This window comes from Rhinolophus hipposideros (genome assembly GCF_964194185.1).
Source record: "Rhinolophus hipposideros genome assembly, chromosome: 21".
Taxonomy (NCBI): domain Eukaryota; kingdom Metazoa; phylum Chordata; class Mammalia; order Chiroptera; family Rhinolophidae; genus Rhinolophus; species Rhinolophus hipposideros.
In genome coordinates, this window is record NC_138067.1 from 36,072,102 (window position 1) to 36,089,766 (window position 17,665).

Consider the following 17,665-nt stretch of genomic DNA (forward strand, 5'->3'; position numbering starts at 1 on the left):
TGATTCAAGTTGGATACAATGTCACAGCTTCATTAGAGAACCCAGTTTGCAATGTCATTTGATTATACCTTCACTTGTCCTCAGAAAACCCTAGCAGGAGTCTATGACTAGCACTAGAAGCAGAGGAAAAAGTTGCCTTTCTGGTTTGACAGCCAAGGGTGATCAAAAGGCAAATAGTGGGTAAGGAGCTCCAAGCAGGTGCTATAGCAAATGAAAGACATTTTTGCTCAATATACTCAGTGCCTGATTCCTTAATAATGCTTACATTTTAATAGCGATTCTTGGAGTAATTAATTTAAAAACACTGTTATTGGGGTAGCCGGTTAGCTCAGTTGGTTAGAGCATGGTGCTAAGAAAACCAAGTTTGCCGGTTTGATCCCAGCATGGGCCACTGTGAACTGTGCCCTCCTTTTAAAAAATAAAAAATAAGGGTGGCCAGGTGGCTCAGTTGGTTAGAGCGCGAGCTCTCAACAAGGTTGCTGATTTACTTCCTGCATGAGATGGTGGGCTGCGCTCCTGCAACTAACAATGGCAATTGGAACTGCGCCCTCCACAACTATGATTGAAAGGACAACAACTTGACTTGGAAAAAATTCTGGAAGTACACACTGCTACCCAATAAAGTCCTGTTCCCCTTCCAAAATAAAATCTTAAAAAAAAAAAGACAATAACTACTAAAACTTGGAAATGAATGCACAGAACAAAAGGGGATAATTTGTGACAACAAAAACATAAAGGTGCGCCCCCCCATACATAAACATTAACTTAAAATGGATTAAAGACGTAAATATAAGACCTGAAATAATAAAATACATAGAAGAAAACATACGAGGTCTGACAAGTTCGCGAACTTGTTGCAGCAATGTTGCTAACCTTTTTTGATATCAGAGGGATTATTCATTATGAATTTGTACCAACTGGACAGTTAACCAAGGTTACTATTTGAAAGTGCTGAAAAGGCTGCACTTTCTGAAGTGCTAAAAAGGCTGTGAAAAAGTTAGACGACCTGAACTTTTCGCCAAAAATTCATGGCTCTTGCATTACAATAATGTACCAGCTCACATGGCACTGTCTGTGAGGGAGTTTTTAGCAAGTAAACAAATAACTGTATTGGAACACCCTCCCTACTCACCTGATCTGGCCCCCAATGACTTCTTTCTTTACCCAAAGATAAAGGAAATATTGAAAGGAAGATATTTTGATGACATTCAGGACATGAAGGGTAATACAATGACAGCTCTGATGGCCATTCCAGAAAAAGAGTTCCAAAATTGCTTTGAAGGGTGGACTAGGAGCTGGTGTCGGTGTATAGCTTCCCAAGGGGAGTACTTCGAAGATGACTGTAGTGATATTCAGCAATGAGGTATGTAGCACTTATTCTAGGATGAGTTCGCGAACTTAATAGTCAGACTTAGTAGGTACTAAACTTATGGACCTTGGTCTCAGAGAAGGTTTGACCCCAAAGGAAAGGGAAGCAAAAGCAAAACTAAATGAGTGGGACTACAACAAACTAAAAAGCTACTGAACAGCAAAAGATATCATCAACAAAAAGACAACCAACTGAATGGGTGAAGATATTTGTAAACAATACCTCTGATAAGAGGCTAATATCCAAAATATATAAGAAATCATACAACCCAACAACATAAAAATAAATAACCCTGTTTAAAAAAAAAGGGCAAAGGACCTGGACACTTCCCAACAAGGCATAAAAATGGCCAACAGATATATGAAAAGATGCTCAACTTCACTAGCTATTAGGGAAATACAAATCAAAACCACAATGAGATACCACCTAACACCTGTTAGAATGACTATCATCAATAAGATAAGTAATAACAAGTGCTGGAGAGGATGTGGAGAAATAGGAACCCTTGTACACTGCTGGTGGGAATGTAAATTGGTACACCCACTATGGCAAACAGTATGGAGGTTCCTCAAAAAATTAGGTCCACATGACCAAGCAATCCCTCTTCTGGGTTCTACCTCAAAATTTTAAAAACATTTATCTGTAAAGATATATGTACCCCGACATTCACTGCAGCATTATACACAGTAGCCAAGACGTGGAAACAACCTAAATGTCCTTCAATGGATGATTGGATAAGGAAGAAGTGGTAGTTATACACAATGGGATACTACCTAGCCATAGAAAGGATGAAATACTGCCACTTGCAACATGGACGAAGCTTGAGAGTATCATGCTAAGCAAAATAAGTCAGATGGAAAAGGACAAGAACCACAGGATTTCACTCATATATGGGATATAAAACAGGAAGCAACAAACTCATAGATACAGACAACAGTGTGAAGGTTACCAGAGAGGAAAAGGGTAGTGGGGGGAGGATAAAGAGGGTAAAGGGGGGTCAAATAAAAGGTGACAGAGAGAGACTGGACTTTGAGTGGTAAGCACACAATTTATAGATGGTATATTATAGAATTGTACACTTGAAACATATAAAGTCATTAACCAACGTCACCCCAATAAAGTTAATTAGAAATTAAATAAGGCTTTCTGGGGTGGGGGCCCTTGGGTGATGAGATTGGGATGGAGGCAGAGCAGAGGTTGTGGGGCACATAAGAGAAGGGGACATTGTGGAGGTCTTAGTTTAGTTTTCTCCAGAAGCAGATGCTGAGGCAAGGGTTTGAGATCATTTGGAAGGGGTGATCATTGGGAGGGGAGGCAGGAAGTGACGTAGAAAAGGGAAAGCAGCCAAGAAAGGATATGTTATCAAGTCAGAACCACTGTGGAGAACGGGGGCTTACTTCTGTTGCGGAGCTTTGAGAACCCATGTGAACACGCACCTACAAGTTATCCCCACAGACAGGTGAGGGACCTGGAGTATTTATACACCATCTCCTACCAGTCACTGGACGAGGGCTATTGGAATGGAAAGTTGCACGAACACCCAAGCATGGAAGGCTCACCACACTCATACTTGGGGCCGAGTGGGCACCCGTGATCTGAGAGTACCCACAGGCAAAGCTTCATGTGCACACTGGCAGTCAAACCACCATGTGTTGATATGGAGAGGGTGATGGGATACGGACGTGGCACCCAGTGTCTGCCACATGCCGCCACCCAGGCACATCCATCCAAACACTCCTCGGCCAGGCACCACAGCCACTCCCCTGCACTAATACCTCCAGAGATTAGACGAGGAGAGTTCGAGTCCAGATTGAGTTTAATAGGGCGTTTCAAGGAGGGATTCACTGGCGATGCAGAGGTCTGGGACAGGGGCCCGGCTGAGGTCTGAATTAGAAAGCAGTAGGACCTAGGGGACTCTGATCCAGGAGAGTCCTTCTTACGTCTCAGGGTTAAGGACCTGAAGGGTGTGGGTCTTGGGGAGGTTGGGCGATTATCTGAAGAGCTCTACTGGGAAGGTACTGGGAATTGTTTTGGGATGTAGGGGAATATGAAATTCCCCTACATATAGTACCATGTAGGGGAATTACATCTCGGGTTCCAGGTGCGAAGAGCTAAATTAAGGGAGGAGATCCCAAAAGATCCCACAGGGGAAAGGGTTAGGAGTCCAGGGTGTTTCACAGAAACAATCAAGGGGCCTCGATTTCACAGAAATCATCAAGGGGGCTCCTTGTGGGGGGGGAGGGATATCATACCACCCCAAATATTGGGGACTGTTTACCCCCCAGCAACCATTTTGGGGTTTTAATGTAAGACCCCAATGGCAGGATATTCCATATACATTATCATGGATTTGCAACATTCGCATACGCTGGCTGTCCCACAGGACGGTGGGGACTGGAAAATCAGTCCAGGTTCTGGGTTTGAGTCCTAAGAGGACAGGCCTGGGGCTGCCACACGGCTCCTCTTCAATAGCTGCCGGAGCTGTGAACAAGACAAGGCAGGGGGAGAAATATTGGAGGTTGCCATGCAAGGAGAGGCGGGGGAGGCCCAGCCGGTGAAGCTGGGGGTTAAAGAAGAAAAGCTGAGTCGGGTCAGTTGGGCTTGAAAGTCAGAGGTTCAGAGTTAAGATTTGGGGGTAGGGGTAAAAGTCTGGGTTCACACTTTGAGAAAAGGCGCAGGAGCCAGAAGTGGGGATGAAGGGAAAGGAGTTGCTGGTTGGGAGTTCCCACCTTGGGGCTCACATTGAGGACTGGGAGTTGCAGGGTAGAGACATGGGGTCAGAGGTCACATTTGGGGATCAAAGGTCACACCTTGAGGTCAGGATTTAGGGTTGGAAGTAGAGGTTAAGCTTTGAGGTCATGGTTGAAGTAGAGGTCAGAAGTCATGATTACAAGATAAGGGATCAAATACTGGGATCAGAGGTCACATTTTGAAGTCAGGGTTGGATAGGGGTCAGGGTCACCTGCTGAGATTCTAAGTCACCCTCTAAAGTCAGGAACGCATAGGGTCCGGGATTCACCCTGGTAGGTCGGAGGCCCCTCTGCAGTCAGGGTTCAGCACTCACCCCCTCGAGGCCCGGCCCGGGCCGCAGCAGGTGGACAGGCTGCTCGTTCTCCAGGTTGCGCAGTGTTGGATCCGCCCCAGCTGCCAGCAGGCGCCGCACAATGGCCTCCTGGGGCGGCCCAGGGGGCAGGGCAGCTGCCATGTGGAGAGCTGTGTTCCCATGGGCCTGGGGACAGTGAGGGGACGTCTGGCAAGGATTCAGACTCAGCTGGCCTGAGCCCTCAACATCACACTTCACATTCTGCCACATCCATGGCGCACACTTGTTCCTTCACGTCCACATCCCACACACACTTTCACGTTCCAGAACCTCCTCCACAACGACATTCCACACACCTCTATCTACGTCCATGTCCTACACGGTCCCTGCCCAGGTCCCATGCGTTGTCCCCTCAGCCACAGCCCACAGGACTCTCAACATCCCACCGCCCTCTCTACCATATCTCTCACTTCTGCACAATCCAGCCTTGACCCCCACCTTCATGTTGACAAAGGCCCGCAGGTCTCCCCGTGGCAGCTCTAGCAGTAGCTGAACCAGGGTGGGGTTGGCGGCCTGCACAGCCAAATGAAGAACTGTCTTGTTGCTCTTGATCTCCTGCGGGGAGAGGAACGGCAGAGGTCAGGCCAGTCCTCACACCCAGGCCCCGTCCCAGAGCCCAAAAGCCTTGAGAGACCCTGTCTCTCCTTTGCAAACACTCAGGGGTACCCTTATACAGTTGTATGTGTTGTGCACTATACAAGAATACAACATTTAAGGAAGTGCCGTTCACATCATACATATCCCAGAATTGTACATTTTATTAAGATAATTTTCCAGCCCAAGTGTCTTTAAGAAAAAGGCTCCTTTCCTAATCCACAAAGTTGCTCTCTGGGCTAGCGGCCGCCCTGGCCATCCCACATCCTATTAAGTATTAAGCACAGTAAAATGCACCCACATCCCACATGGACTGTACTTATCTATAAGGATGGGAGTTGAGCAGCATTAATTAGTGAACTAAGACTATATCCACTTCCATATTGAGCTGTTCTCTTCATATTTTAGAGCAAATAAAGCCACTTTCTACAATGAAACTATTATGTGCCTTTAAAGAGTCTGGAATAATAATGAACATTTAACATGTTATGTGTTTATACAGGGCAAAACAACCTAGTTGGCTCACCAAATAAATTATGAAGAGAAAACAGAGATGGAGGGGGAAGCTCTAAATTACGAGTGACTTAAAAAGACATATCATTGCAATATGTGGGCTTTAGTTGAATCCTAGTTTTTGGGGTTTTTTAAATGAAAAAAATAAGTGTATGTCACCTTAGAGCCAAACAGAAATTTGAACACAGTCAGGATATTTGACATTATGAGATTATTAATTATTTTAAAGGTGGAATAATGGTATTGAGGTTAAAAGACTTCTTATCACTTAAAGATACACAAATATTTATGGATAAAATTATATGCTTAGATGTACTTAAAAATAATAAAGTGGAGGAATACGGGGCAGGACTGGCTATGAGTTGCTGGTTGTTGATGATTGGTACACAGAGTTCATTATACTATTTTCTGTACTTGATCTGTGTCAAAATTTTTTAACTGAAAAAACCCCCAAAAACCAAAAACAGTATGTGGATGTTTAATTCTCTCAGCCAGTCTGTAAAGGAGCTACCATCAGGGGAAAGAGAATAAAATAATTGTTAAAAGCTCGATTCTGGGATCAAACCACTTGGGTTCTAATCCCTCTCTGACACTCACAAGCTGTAAGATTTTTGACTGCTTGTGCCTCAGTTTCCTTATCAATAATAAATAACACACACGTCAAAGGGTGTTTGTGAGGATTCAATAAGTTAATCTAAGAAACTCAGTGCCTGATGAATAGGAAGTGCTTGATAAATGTAAGCTAAAATCAATAATATTATTTCCAGTTGACATGTGGGGCAGAGAACAGTGAATAATGTGCTCAAGGACACACAGCTGGGAAGAGGCAAAGTCAGTGTTTGTTTGGAGCCCCTGGACATCCCACACACCCTCCTACGGACCAGCTGCCCACAGCCCAGCTCACCTGACTGGTGTGGTCAGCACCCATGTGCAGCAACATCTGGACGCAAGACAGCCTGTCTCGAGCCTGGGTACTCAGCACCCGGGGACATAGGTCAGATGGGTGCATAGCAACATTGAGGGCCAGGATGGCTGTGTGGAGTGGGGTGAGGCCTGTGGAATGGAGATAGTGAGGGCTCTGCATCTGGAGAGCCCACCCTGCCCAGCTCCACCTGCCACACAGGCCCTGCCCACCACCCAACTTACCCTCGAAGTCTCTGGCTTCTAGGTCAACCCGAACCCCTGAGTTAATCACAGCCTGGGAGGAGAAAGCAGAGCACTGGATTAGGGTCTTTCTAGGCCTCCTAACCCTGAAAGCTAGGATCTGGGCAACGAGTACACCCCAACTGCCATGGCCATACCGAGAGGACTCCTGGGAGCCCATAGGTAGCAGCCATGTGCAAGACAGAACGTCCCTGATGGTCAGAGGCATTGGGCTCCGCTCCCAGGTTCAGTAGATCCTCAACAATCAGGGGTTGGTTGGCAGCAGCAGCCACCAGGAGAGGGGTCTGCAGGTGACAGGAAAGGTCAGTCAGGCCCACAGCCTCTTTCCCTCCGAAAACCAGGAATCCAGGCCCCCAGACCCTCTGTCCTCATATTCAGGAGTCCAGACCCCTGGCACTCACCTTGCCCTTATGCTCACGAATGTCCAGACGTCTATATATTTGGAGCATCTCAGCTGCAGCATATGCTGCCCAGCGAAGCCCCCGAGCAGCGAACAGGTGCAGAAGCCTGAGGACAGGTGGGGGCAGCAGTGAGCATAGCCCCCCCACCTGAGCGAGGATCCCAGACTCCATTCCCCTATACTCACGTGTCTCCCTCCTCATCCTGGGCCAGCAGCTGTTGTGGCCCCAAGGCCAGCATATGAGCACGGGCTGTGTCCAGGGATGGGCCAGTGACCACAGGGGGCAATTGTGGGGGTCCTGAGGGGAGTCCGGAACCTTTCCAAGATCCCGCCTGTGGCATAGAAGGTTCTGCATGAAGTCGAGTATCCAGGGGATCCTGAGGATGTGGGTAGTGAGGAGAGCTAGTCAGCTGAGGATTCCTTCTTCCCAACCCACCACACCCATAGACACCTACAGAGCGCCAGGTAGAGTGGCAACGTGTGCCATCTGTGCCAAGTAAACTTGGACCTTTGGGCCTCAATTTTGCCCATCTGAGGAATGGGATCTTACTCCAGCCCCAGACAATTCAGAATGTTGCATGAAGGCAATTGGGAATTTTGGGGCCCTTCAGTCTCCTGTCCCCACTCTGTATCTCACCTCCATCCCCAAAGGAAATGAGCACGGCCGCCCTGGATCCAAGGGTGGGTAGAAGTCAGGAGTCAGGAAACTCTCAGCAGCAGAAGTAGGGTAAGAGTAAGAACTGTCTGTGTAGGTAGCATGTGTGTTGGGGTCCCAGTCCAGAAAGCTTATGGGGGGGACCAGGCTGCCAAGTCCAGAACCCACAGTCTCCTGGTGTGCTGAGAAGTGAGTATGGCCTGTGTGTGAGAGAAGAAGCAGGGGCAGTCCTGGTTACCATAGTTAGGGAAGTCACAGCCAAGGCTGGAGGACCTGTATGAGGGCCTGGAGTCTCCTAGGGTACTGAAAGCTAGTACTTCTGGGACAGCGAGGGGCTGGGACCTAGAATCCTGGGACATCACGGGGTTGGGAGGTTGGAATTCTGAGACCTGGACTCCTGGGACAACTCCTACGGGTTAAAGGCCTAGACTTCCAGAGCACCAAAAAGTTGGGAGGCTGGGCCCCTGGGACACAAAAGGACTGTGCACGGATTACTGGGCTGCAGAGAATCTGGAAAATCAAACTTCCACTGGGTCCCAGCAAGATCAGGGCCTGACTCCTAAGTTCCCCAAAGTTCCAAGAATTGGGATGTTTGAGTCCCTAAGGGAAGCTGTGGCTGGAAGCTAAGGGACCAGGTGAGTTTCCAGACTTACCAAGCTCACCCTCATTCACAGAGGGGGCCAGGGGCTGGGCCAGGGGAGGCGGGAACTGTCCCTGTAGAGACATAAGCCAAAAGAAACAAGGGTGAATTTATCTGGCAGATTCCTCAGCATCCATTCCCCACCTATAGGGCATCTAAGGACTATGTCCCTCATGAGCCCTGAGGATCCAGCAAGCCAGCAAGTCCCTGACCAACAGGACATGGCCTCTAGCGAGCTGTGGTTGACAGGGTTTCATGGGCCTCACCGGTGCCCCACCAGCGTCAGGCTGTTGCTGGCGCCGCCTCTGTTCTTCCAGTAGCTTCTTCACCGTCTGGGATGGGCAGTGGCTGCGCTCATTCCGGCTCACTGCGGGGGTAGGGGGAGAGAAGTAATCAGACCCAAGTGCGCGGGAGAGGATTTGAGCGTCCTCCTTGCCCTCCCGCGCGGAAAAACTGGCACACTGATGCCGACCGAGAACTCCAAAGCCAATCTAAGATTTAGGGTGCGGCGCCCGCCTCCGCCGTTTCCTTCCTTTTGCTCCGCAGTTTCCCCGCTGACCCAACTTTCCACCAGCGTCGTGGAAACTGAGGACGGGGGAGGAGGGCGCCCCTCTGCGCTCCCGCTACTTCCGCGAAAAATGCCGCCACCACCCCACCCCCCAGATCTCCCACTCCTGAGGCCTCGGCGGTCACTGGACATCACATCCTGGACTTCCCAACATCTCTGCCCAAGAAACTGCTCAGATATTCTTTCTTCGGGAAACCAGACGTCCCCAGCCCCTCTCCGGGGGAAAACCTCGATTTAGTAGCCCCCTAGCTCATCAGAGATCCAGACGTCCGGACCCCACCCCCACCTTCAGACCTAGGAGTCCAGGCCCCATCCCGCAGTCGTCCAAGCGTCTAGCACCCAGGAGTCCGGACCTTCAGCCTCCTCCTTCCCTTGGACCTGTCCTAGTCCCCATACGCCTCGTTCGCCCGGCCCAGGAACTTGGGACCCTCAACCCTCCCTCTTCCGAGTTCTGGCGGAGGAAGGGTTAAGCGGTGTAGGGCAGACTCGAAAACAGCCCAGACGCGACGCGCTGACGTCACGGCGCTCACGCAAGGGAATCTTCCATCTCCCCCCTGCCTCCCTCAGTCCGGCGCCCCAGGTGTCCGGCTCCGAGGTGGGGCGCGCGGCCAAGCGTGGCGCTTGTGGAATCCCCGCACGTGGGGAATTCCTCCTCAGCCCGGGGACCCGGGATGGGTGGCGACTCGGGAAGTCCCGGGGATGGGACCGAGTCACAGCCAGCGTGGACCCTGCGGCCAGGCGCCAGACCTCCACTGAGCCCCGCGGCTGATTTTAAAGAACCACGCCCCCAAGGATTTAATCCGGCCGGGCTTTCTAGGGGAAGGAGTCCAGGCCGCCAGCCCCCTCCTCCCACAGAACCCAGGGGTCCGGGCTCCCGGCCCCTGGGACCCAGCGTCTCGGGTCCCCAGTCCCCTTTCGCCCCCAGGACTGAGGAGTTCAGAATCCCAGCCGGTCCTCCATCATGACCCCGGAGTCCGGGCCCTGTCTCCCCTCCAAACACCGGGTACCCTCAATCTCAGGACCGAGGACATGATGCTCCAGCTCCATCCCTCAGGGTCTCAAGAGTCCGACTCCCAGCCCCTCACTCTTCCGGGGCCGAGTGTACCTCACCTCCCCATCCCTCAAGTACCTCGGGGATTCCGTGGCGCGGATTGCGGGCCCCCAGGGCCCCGACCTCGGCGCTGCGCCAGCCTCGCTGTTACCCCGCGGAGCCGCCGCCGGGTCCCAGATCTTGGGTCTGGTCCCCCGCGAGTTTTTAAACGGGGGTTGTGGCTCCGCCCAGTCCTGGGCAAGGCCCCGCCCACAGCCTGGGAGTCCCCGCGTCGCGCTTGAGCAAACCCAGACTGAATGGGCGAGGCTGACTTTGAGCACCCGACTCCTGAGTAGAGGGAAAGGAAGAACTGGGGGCCTCCCTACCTTTGGTCTGAGGAAAACGGGCCTGAGATACTGGACTCCAGAAAAAGGAGGGCACTGGGGGCCTGGATTTCTGGTTCTCTGTCCCGGGGTCCTGGAGACCTCCAATACTGGGCCCTGGGCTGGGGGTGAGGGTGGGGGCAATATTACTGGGTCCTAGGGGAGGAGGGGACTTGGGGTCCGGACTTCCAGTTCTTCAGGGAGGACAGACAGGTCCGTAGGTAACAGTGATATAAGTGGACTCAAAATTTTCCCTGTTCCCCACATTGCCCTCTCACTTTTCATAGGTCAGTTCTCATTTACGTATTCATCATTTAAAATAATGTGTTACTGCTGGGGAAGCCCTTTGCTGCTGGGTGCTGTGGTGTAGCTGTAAACTAAGCAGGCAGGAATTCCCAGCCCTCAAGCTGACTGACATTCCAGTGGGAGGTGGTTCTCAGTTCCCACCTTGGTGACCATCCACAACACTGACCACGTGAATCATATTTCTCCCGTGCTTTCAAGACTCCATGCTCTCCTGGTTCTCCTCCCTCACTTGCTGCTCCTTCTCAGTTTCCCTGGCTGTTTCCTCCTCTACCCCCATGGGGGATGGGTTCTCTGTCTCACTTTCTTGGTGATCTCATCCAGTCTTGTGGCTTTAAATACCATCCATAGGCCATCAACCCCCAAATTTACATCTCCAGACCAGACTTAACCCCTGAACTCATAGAGGCAGCTGTAGTCATTCAACTTCTCTATAGGGAAATCTATCGCGAATTTCCAAATCAGTGGGCCAAAACCTCAGCAAGTACCCCTCCCCCCCAAAAAAAAAACTGCTTCCCCTTCTTCTCCATCCTATCAAAAGATGCTCCATCTTTTCAGTGCTCAAGCCAGAGGCTTTGGTCTTCCTGGATCCCTCTCTCTCATACACACACTTACGTACTCCATCAACAAGTTTTATTGGCTCTACCTCCAAAAAATCTTTCCAGAATCTCCCCAGTGTCCATGCTGTTGTCCACTTGTCACCTCCCACCTGGACAATTGTAGCAGCCTCCATGGTCTCTTTAATCCTCCCCCCAGTTTGTCCCCAAAGGCAGTCACAGGGACCCATCACATCTCCTCCCACACACACACAGGAAACAGATGGTCTTGCCACCAACAGGGTGACATCCGCTATTGCTGCCTCTCTACTCTCCCACTGTTCCTCAGAACATCTCTGGACCAAAGCCCTTTGCCAGCCCCCTTCTAGCCCCCAGCCCACCATGGTCCCTCAAGGCAACATCCTGTTCCTGCTTTTGCTGCCAGGTGAAGCCAGCAATTATGGGGGGGGAGGTGTCAGGTAGAGTATTGTGAAAGGGGGTGGCTTGGATGGCATCTGAAGGGAGGGGTGCTGAGTGCAGGTCCTTTTCCCAGTGCTCCTTCCTTTCCCAGAGATACATTTTGCTTTGCAGGGGGAGGGGGGGACTGGGGGGAGGGCGTTCATCAGGTTGGGAGTAGGAATAGGGTGCTGGGTAGGCATCAGGAATGACTGAATCCAGGCATCAGGTTGTTGAGGCAGTGGCTTGGGCTCATCTGTAAAACTGCCTGTGTGTTGGGGGTGGGGGGGGAGCTGAGTTCTGGAGTGCCTATCCGTTAATCTCTCCCTTTCTCACTGCTAGGTCTTTGCCTCTTCTGATTTCCAATCTCTCTCTGCATCTCTGGGAGCTCCCCTCCCATTTGGCCCCTCTTTCTCATTTGATCTTTCTGGAGTGGAGGTTACTTCTCAGGCCATCACCTTTCCCTACACCTTATTTTGGGAACCACCTCTCCCTACTGACTAACTTTCCTCTCTTTCCACAGTGGCTACAGCTCAGCTAACTCCAGGTGAGAAATCAACACTCCTTCCCTTTTGCCATGCTACTTCAGGTACCACTTCCTTCCCTAAAGTGTAGCCTGAGGGTCCTGGAACACCCCCAGCGGCTCTCCCGGTCACCATCTTACCTCTCATCCCCAAATCAGAACCCTGAGATGATCTGCAGACCCCCCAGATCCCCATTTCACCAAATTGAAGCCCCAGGGATCAGCCAACCCTCCAGACTCTCTTCAGTAATACCCACAAAGCGCAGCATAAGTCTCACTATGCTGGGGCAACCCCAGACTCTCTCTGGATTTCTATCTCCCTTTTTATTCCCAAGCACAACCCAGGGAATCTGGGACACCCCAGGGACTTCCTCTGCCCATATGCCCAAAGCACAGCCCTGAAGGCTTGGAACCCTACTCAGCCATCTTCTTGTTTTAGCCCCTACCCTCTCAGGTTCCTGTTTCGGATGTGGGCCCCTCTCCCTGCCACTCCTGGCGGGCCTTGTGGCCATCGATGCGGTTGTGTCCCTGCTAATCACCGTGATGGTGTTTGTATGTGCACGCCGACTCAGCAGGCCCACCCAAGGTGCGGGCTGGGACAGAGCAAGGCCTGGTGGGGTGGGGGTGTCCCTAGGGAGGAGGTCCCCATGGAGGGGGCCCCCGGGGAAGCCCTGGAGGCACTGCTGGGGAAACCCTGGGGGCACTGCTGAGGGGAACTCCTGAGGAAACCCCTGAGGCACGGGGTCCCCACGGAGGTAGAGATGTGTGTATGTGTGTGGGGGGGGTCAGGCCTCATGCTTTCTCTCCCCCACCCCCAGGAGATAACAAAGTCTACATCAACATGCCTAGCAGAGGCTGAAACCCCTGGAACTGCGATCTTTGACTTCTGAGCCTCTCATCCTCTATTATGTGTGGTGGCACAGGAAACCCACTCCCCTCTTTGGATTGAAATAAAGTGATTGAAATACCTGACTTCTAATTCTTCCTCAAAGAACCCCAGGGTCCCCAAAGCTTCCCTCCCATTTAGCTGTTTCTGGGTCCATGGCCCAGCCTCCCAGAACCCCACATATCCACATCCCATCAGCCCAGGGATCTGGAATAACTCAACAGTGCTTTGAGCTCCATGTTTATTTGGGGCTGGGGTGGGGAGAAGTCTGATATCTCAGGGGGGGGGCACTCTGTGGATTGTATCTCGGTGGGAGTAGGAATAGGGTGCTGGGTTGGCGTCAGGAATGACTGAATCCAGGCATCAGGTTGTTGAGGGCAGTGGTTTGGGCTCATTTGTAATACTGCCTCTGTGTGTTGAGGTCACTGTAGACATCTGACCTTGGACCTTGGAGTTCCTAAAAGGATGGCACAAGGTGAGGACCATCAGCGGAAGGGGCCACCAAACAAACTTAAAACAAATCCAGCCTCCTCCCAGTGGCCTGCAAGGCCCCTGGTAGCTTCTTCAACCTTGCAGTCATGTTAGAGATCTCGATTTTATTCAAGTGCATTCAAAGTTCCCCTTTCTCCTCTGCCTCATCGTTATGCCCCAGCTTGAGGGCCTTGGCACATAACGTTCTCTCTGCCTGGTTCCTTCTCCCCCTTCAAGTGTCAGCTCATGTCATTTCCTGAGAGAGGCATTTCTTTATTTCCCAATCTGTAGTTTCTTCCCCCCACACCTCAGTCACTGTCACCCCAGCCTGCTTTATTCCTTCCTGATGCCTTCCAAAATGATTTGATTGTTAATTGGCTTTAAGTCCATCTCCCCAATTAGGACATAAGCTCTGCTGCTGTGTTTCCAGCACCTAGCACATATAGGTGCTCAACAAATTCCACCAAAGGTATGAATAAAATGGAGCAATGCTTTGCCCTAAAATTTCACTGCCCCCAGTAACTGGAAAGCCTCTTCAGTCTTCTGGACCTCACAGAGCTGGACTCGAGATTCTTGCACTTCATAAAGAGACTTTTTATCCACAAGTGAGGCAAAGCAAAGCTGGTTGCCAACAAGTAAAACAGAGGTCCCAGAGCAGGGCTCACAGTTGCGGGGGGGGGGGGGGGTCTATGGCCCCAAGAGGCAGGCGTCAGACAGAACCCCTGAAATCACATGCACATGGCCAGTCTGGGTGTGCATGTTTCTGGGGAGGGTTCTTTTTGGCTTCCATTAGATTCTCAGAGGAGCTCATGAGCCCCTAAAAGGTTAAGAACAATGTTGATAGAGAGGCAGGAGATGGAAAGATGCCTGTATCTGCATCATGGTTCTTAAGAAAAGTTTCAAGGATATTTGCACCAGCCTTCAATTATATGCACAATTTTGTGTTTTTGTGTGGATTTTTCTGAGGAGTCTCTAGCTTTCATCAGCTTCTCAAAGGGACTCAGTATCTCTGCCCTGCAAATGGTAGATAGAACTCCTCTCTTTGGAGTTACCAAACCAGGGCTGAATTATATCCTCTGCTCTTATGAGAGCTTCTCCTGGAAATTAGTCTGTCCCAGGAGGGGCTTTTCCAAAGGAATTCGGAGACTGCTTTCTGGCTAAGGCCTGCACTTGCCTTTGCAAAGGCAAACCATCCCTGTATTTCTTCTCCACACATTTTAAGCTGAGCATAAGGTGATAATTCATCACTGAAAGTAGTTTGGGACAGATGCCTCATTAGTCTTCAAGAATTTGAGGAGCTGCTGAGAAAGTGGCTTTAGGGTATACATTCTAGAGGGACTGGGGGCAGGGGTGGGGTGGGGTGGGGTGTGGTGGGTGCAACGTTTAGGACAAATACCCACAGGGCAGGACTGAGATGTGAGGAAGAGAAGCTGGTTTCCTCACCTGATAAGGCGACTCTGTCTCCGGGATGCGCTGTTTCTTGGTCACTGCTAGAGATGGGGAGTGTGGCAGAGTGAGTGAGAAGACAGACAAGGTGGTGAACTGGGACCATTTGCTTCGTGCAAAATCAACCCCTCCATCAACATCCCTTTGGATGGTTGTGACTTGGGACCTTACCCCTCCCCTCCAGACAAGTCCTCAGAGTGTCCCATGCCATCCCCTACCAGCCCCACTCACCCTCTGCGGCCCCTCGCCCCCGAGGGACCAGCCGGCCCAAGGAGTACACGGCCAGGGCGATGAGGAGGGTCAGCACCAAGTCCCCCAGTACAATCCCCGCCAGCACACCAGGGCTCACCACGGAGCAGTTGCATTCTGGGAATGTATGTGGCACTGGGGTCAGGGGAGGTCAATGGGAGTTGGGAATTGGGAGGAGGTGTCAGTAGGGGGAGGTTTGGAGAGATTTGGGAAGAGACAGAGATGAGGAGTAGGGAGGGGAATTTCAGGATCTAGGCATACCGCTTTGTGCCTGGGCAGGGCTGAGACCTGAGGAGAGAAAAAGAAGGTAAACTGGGGCACGAGGCTATGACTGGAAGGTGGGTGTAGAAGCTGGGGAGGGTGGGTCCTGATAGCAAGGGGGTGAGGGTGGAGTCTGGTAGAATCTGTGGCCAGTGTAAAGGCCACTGGACTGTATTATTTCTACACTGACTTGTCCTATTACAACACCCTTAGAGTTCCCTCTCCCTGCTTCTATCAGAGGCCAAATGTTGGGGGCTCAGGTTCTGGGAGAGACACACAGGGTTTGGGGGGCTAGGGATATGCTCCTTTCCCAACCCTCCCCTCCCCTTAGGTTCTCTCTTTCCACCCGGTTTCTTGCCCTGCTCCAAGCTGAGCCCAGGGACTCAGGAGGCAGTTGCAGAAGCCCCCAACTCACCACCCACAGTCAGAAGGAGAGGCAGGAGCAGGAGCCTGTTGGAGGGTCCAAGGTCCCCCATGACGCAGTGACGCTGCTGGACACTACAGTCCAAGGGCCCGTGGGATGTGGTGTAGCGTCCAGCCCAGAGAAGGAGGAAGTCTGAGATGGGTGGTGGCAGGAGGAAGGAGGGGACGATAAGGGGAAGAGGGACAGAAAGAGATAACAGCAGAAAAAATCAGGCCTAGACACCGCACAGACCATGCTACGGCCTCCAATGGCTGAACATGAAGGGCAAAGGGTATGTGTGTCAACTCGTCCTCCATCCCCGATCAGGGGTCAGACATCATTGTACCAGGAGGACCAGTGGCTGGCTATGATAGAAACCAGCTCTGCCTCTCCTAGCTGGGCAACCTTGAGTAAGTACGTCAACCTCTCTGGGCCTCAGTTTCCTCATCTGTAAAATAGGGAGTAAAATAGTACCTACTTTGTAAGGTGTTGTGGGGATCAAATGAATGAATGTTTCTAAAACAGAGACTGACACTTTTCAGCCTTTTATAAGCACCAGCTATAATTATTAATCAGAACTTTGTGATGTTCATAGGATATTAAATGAAAGCTGTTAGGATGTGGGCACTAATGATGTGCAGGCACTCTGTCCCAAGTGTTAACTCATTTAACCCCCACAACACCCTTCTGAGGTGGATGCTCTTATCATCACCTTTTTACAGAAAAGTAAAGACACCTGCCCAAGGTCACACAGCAAATAAGGATGGAAATGGAATGCAGGGCCCAAAGACAAATATTGACCCTTAGAGAGAAAACAAAACAGAGCCAAGATGGAAGACAGTGGAGGAGAAAACGAGAAAACGATGGTAAGACAGAGAAAGAGGGAGAGGAACAGATAGTGACATAGATATACACATCACAGACACAAGATTGGGGGTGGGGTGAGGCAGGTGGGAGACAATGTGGTGACCACTGGGCCAGGCTGGGCTGCCCCAACCAATGAAGAAGTGGCTGGAAGTGAGGACAGAGGGAGGCCATCCAGGAGACAAGGACTTCCAGCCCTTGGCAGGAGCCTGAGCTGGGGCTGCAGAAGAAGGAACCTGAGGTTAGAGCACTGAGGGGGATGGGCCAGCAGCAGGAAGCCCCCCTCCCCCATCCAGGCGTCACACCCCACAGCTCTCTGGGCCTGGGCTCAGGAGAGAAAAGAGGAAACTGGATGCTGGTCATGGGACAGACACTAAGTGGCCCTGTTGGGGAGTTGAGGGAGGGAGGGGATTCGGAGTCTAGAGGAGGGTCAGGGCCCAGTCTCCAAGGCAGCACTGGCTTCTAACTAAGAGAAAATTCTGAGGTGTACTAAATTGAATTACAGCAGGCAGGAGGGTGGAAGGAAGAGACAAGAGAGGTTAATCAGTTCACAGTTAAAGGGCAAAAGCAGCAAAAGACTGCTCACATTCCTGAATGAGTGTTGAAACTTGTGATTAACTTCCAGCAGGCTATTTCTGCAATTATCTAGAGAACGGTGGAGTAGCTCTCTACCAGGCACCACCAACCCCAAGCACCTCAGCTTTTGCTTATGCGTGAACTTTCAGGACTGTTGCCCACAACCAACCCCAAACAGTAAATACTTCTTCCTTATGGACAATACATCTATCCCAGAACTAGCCCTGCCTCATCTCTTTATCTCTAGCCAATGTAAAATCTTTCAAAACAAC

The 17,665-nt window shown here is 51.1% G+C and overlaps 3 protein-coding genes across 5 annotated transcripts; 1 reads left to right on the forward strand and 2 right to left on the reverse strand.

The window, feature by feature from the left end:
- Positions 1 to 3,169: 3,169 nt before the first annotated feature.
- NFKBID (NFKB inhibitor delta) lies at positions 3,170 to 9,466 on the reverse strand. 2 transcript variants are annotated; one of them, XM_081030962.1, is made up of 12 exons: positions 9,360 to 9,466; positions 8,705 to 8,805; positions 8,452 to 8,512; positions 7,781 to 7,998; positions 7,330 to 7,520; positions 7,145 to 7,250; positions 6,881 to 7,027; positions 6,726 to 6,777; positions 6,484 to 6,632; positions 4,911 to 5,027; positions 4,434 to 4,598; positions 3,170 to 3,850 (listed from the first exon to the last, which is right to left on the reverse strand). In XM_081030962.1, the coding sequence occupies exons 4-12, from the start codon at positions 7,784 to 7,786 to the stop codon at positions 3,797 to 3,799; spliced, it is 987 nt and encodes a 328-aa protein (XP_080887088.1). In that variant the 5' UTR covers positions 7,787 to 7,998; positions 8,452 to 8,512; positions 8,705 to 8,805; positions 9,360 to 9,466; the 3' UTR covers positions 3,170 to 3,796. The 2 variants fall into 2 exon arrangements, with proteins under 2 accessions (XP_080887088.1, XP_080887087.1); XM_081030961.1 differs by having other exon boundaries at positions 9,293 to 9,466.
- A 2,121-nt stretch (positions 9,467 to 11,587) lies between these two features.
- HCST (hematopoietic cell signal transducer) lies at positions 11,588 to 13,174 on the forward strand. Its single transcript, XM_081030464.1, has 4 exons — positions 11,588 to 11,703; positions 12,238 to 12,261; positions 12,677 to 12,823; positions 13,056 to 13,174. The coding sequence occupies exons 1-4, from the start codon at positions 11,661 to 11,663 to the stop codon at positions 13,094 to 13,096; spliced, it is 255 nt and encodes an 84-aa protein (XP_080886590.1). The 5' UTR covers positions 11,588 to 11,660; the 3' UTR covers positions 13,097 to 13,174.
- A 175-nt stretch (positions 13,175 to 13,349) lies between these two features.
- Positions 13,350 to 16,087, reverse strand: TYROBP (transmembrane immune signaling adaptor TYROBP). Of its 2 annotated transcripts, none has more exons than XM_081031291.1 (5): positions 15,966 to 16,087; positions 15,551 to 15,577; positions 15,272 to 15,406; positions 15,038 to 15,084; positions 13,350 to 13,580 (listed from the first exon to the last, which is right to left on the reverse strand). In XM_081031291.1, exons 1-5 carry the CDS (start codon positions 16,024 to 16,026, stop codon positions 13,515 to 13,517), a joined length of 336 nt encoding a protein of 111 aa, XP_080887417.1. In that variant the 5' UTR covers positions 16,027 to 16,087; the 3' UTR covers positions 13,350 to 13,514. The 2 variants fall into 2 exon arrangements, with proteins under 2 accessions (XP_080887417.1, XP_080887418.1); XM_081031292.1 differs by having other exon boundaries at positions 13,386 to 13,580; positions 15,038 to 15,081.
- Between the last annotated feature and the right edge of the window lie 1,578 nt (positions 16,088 to 17,665).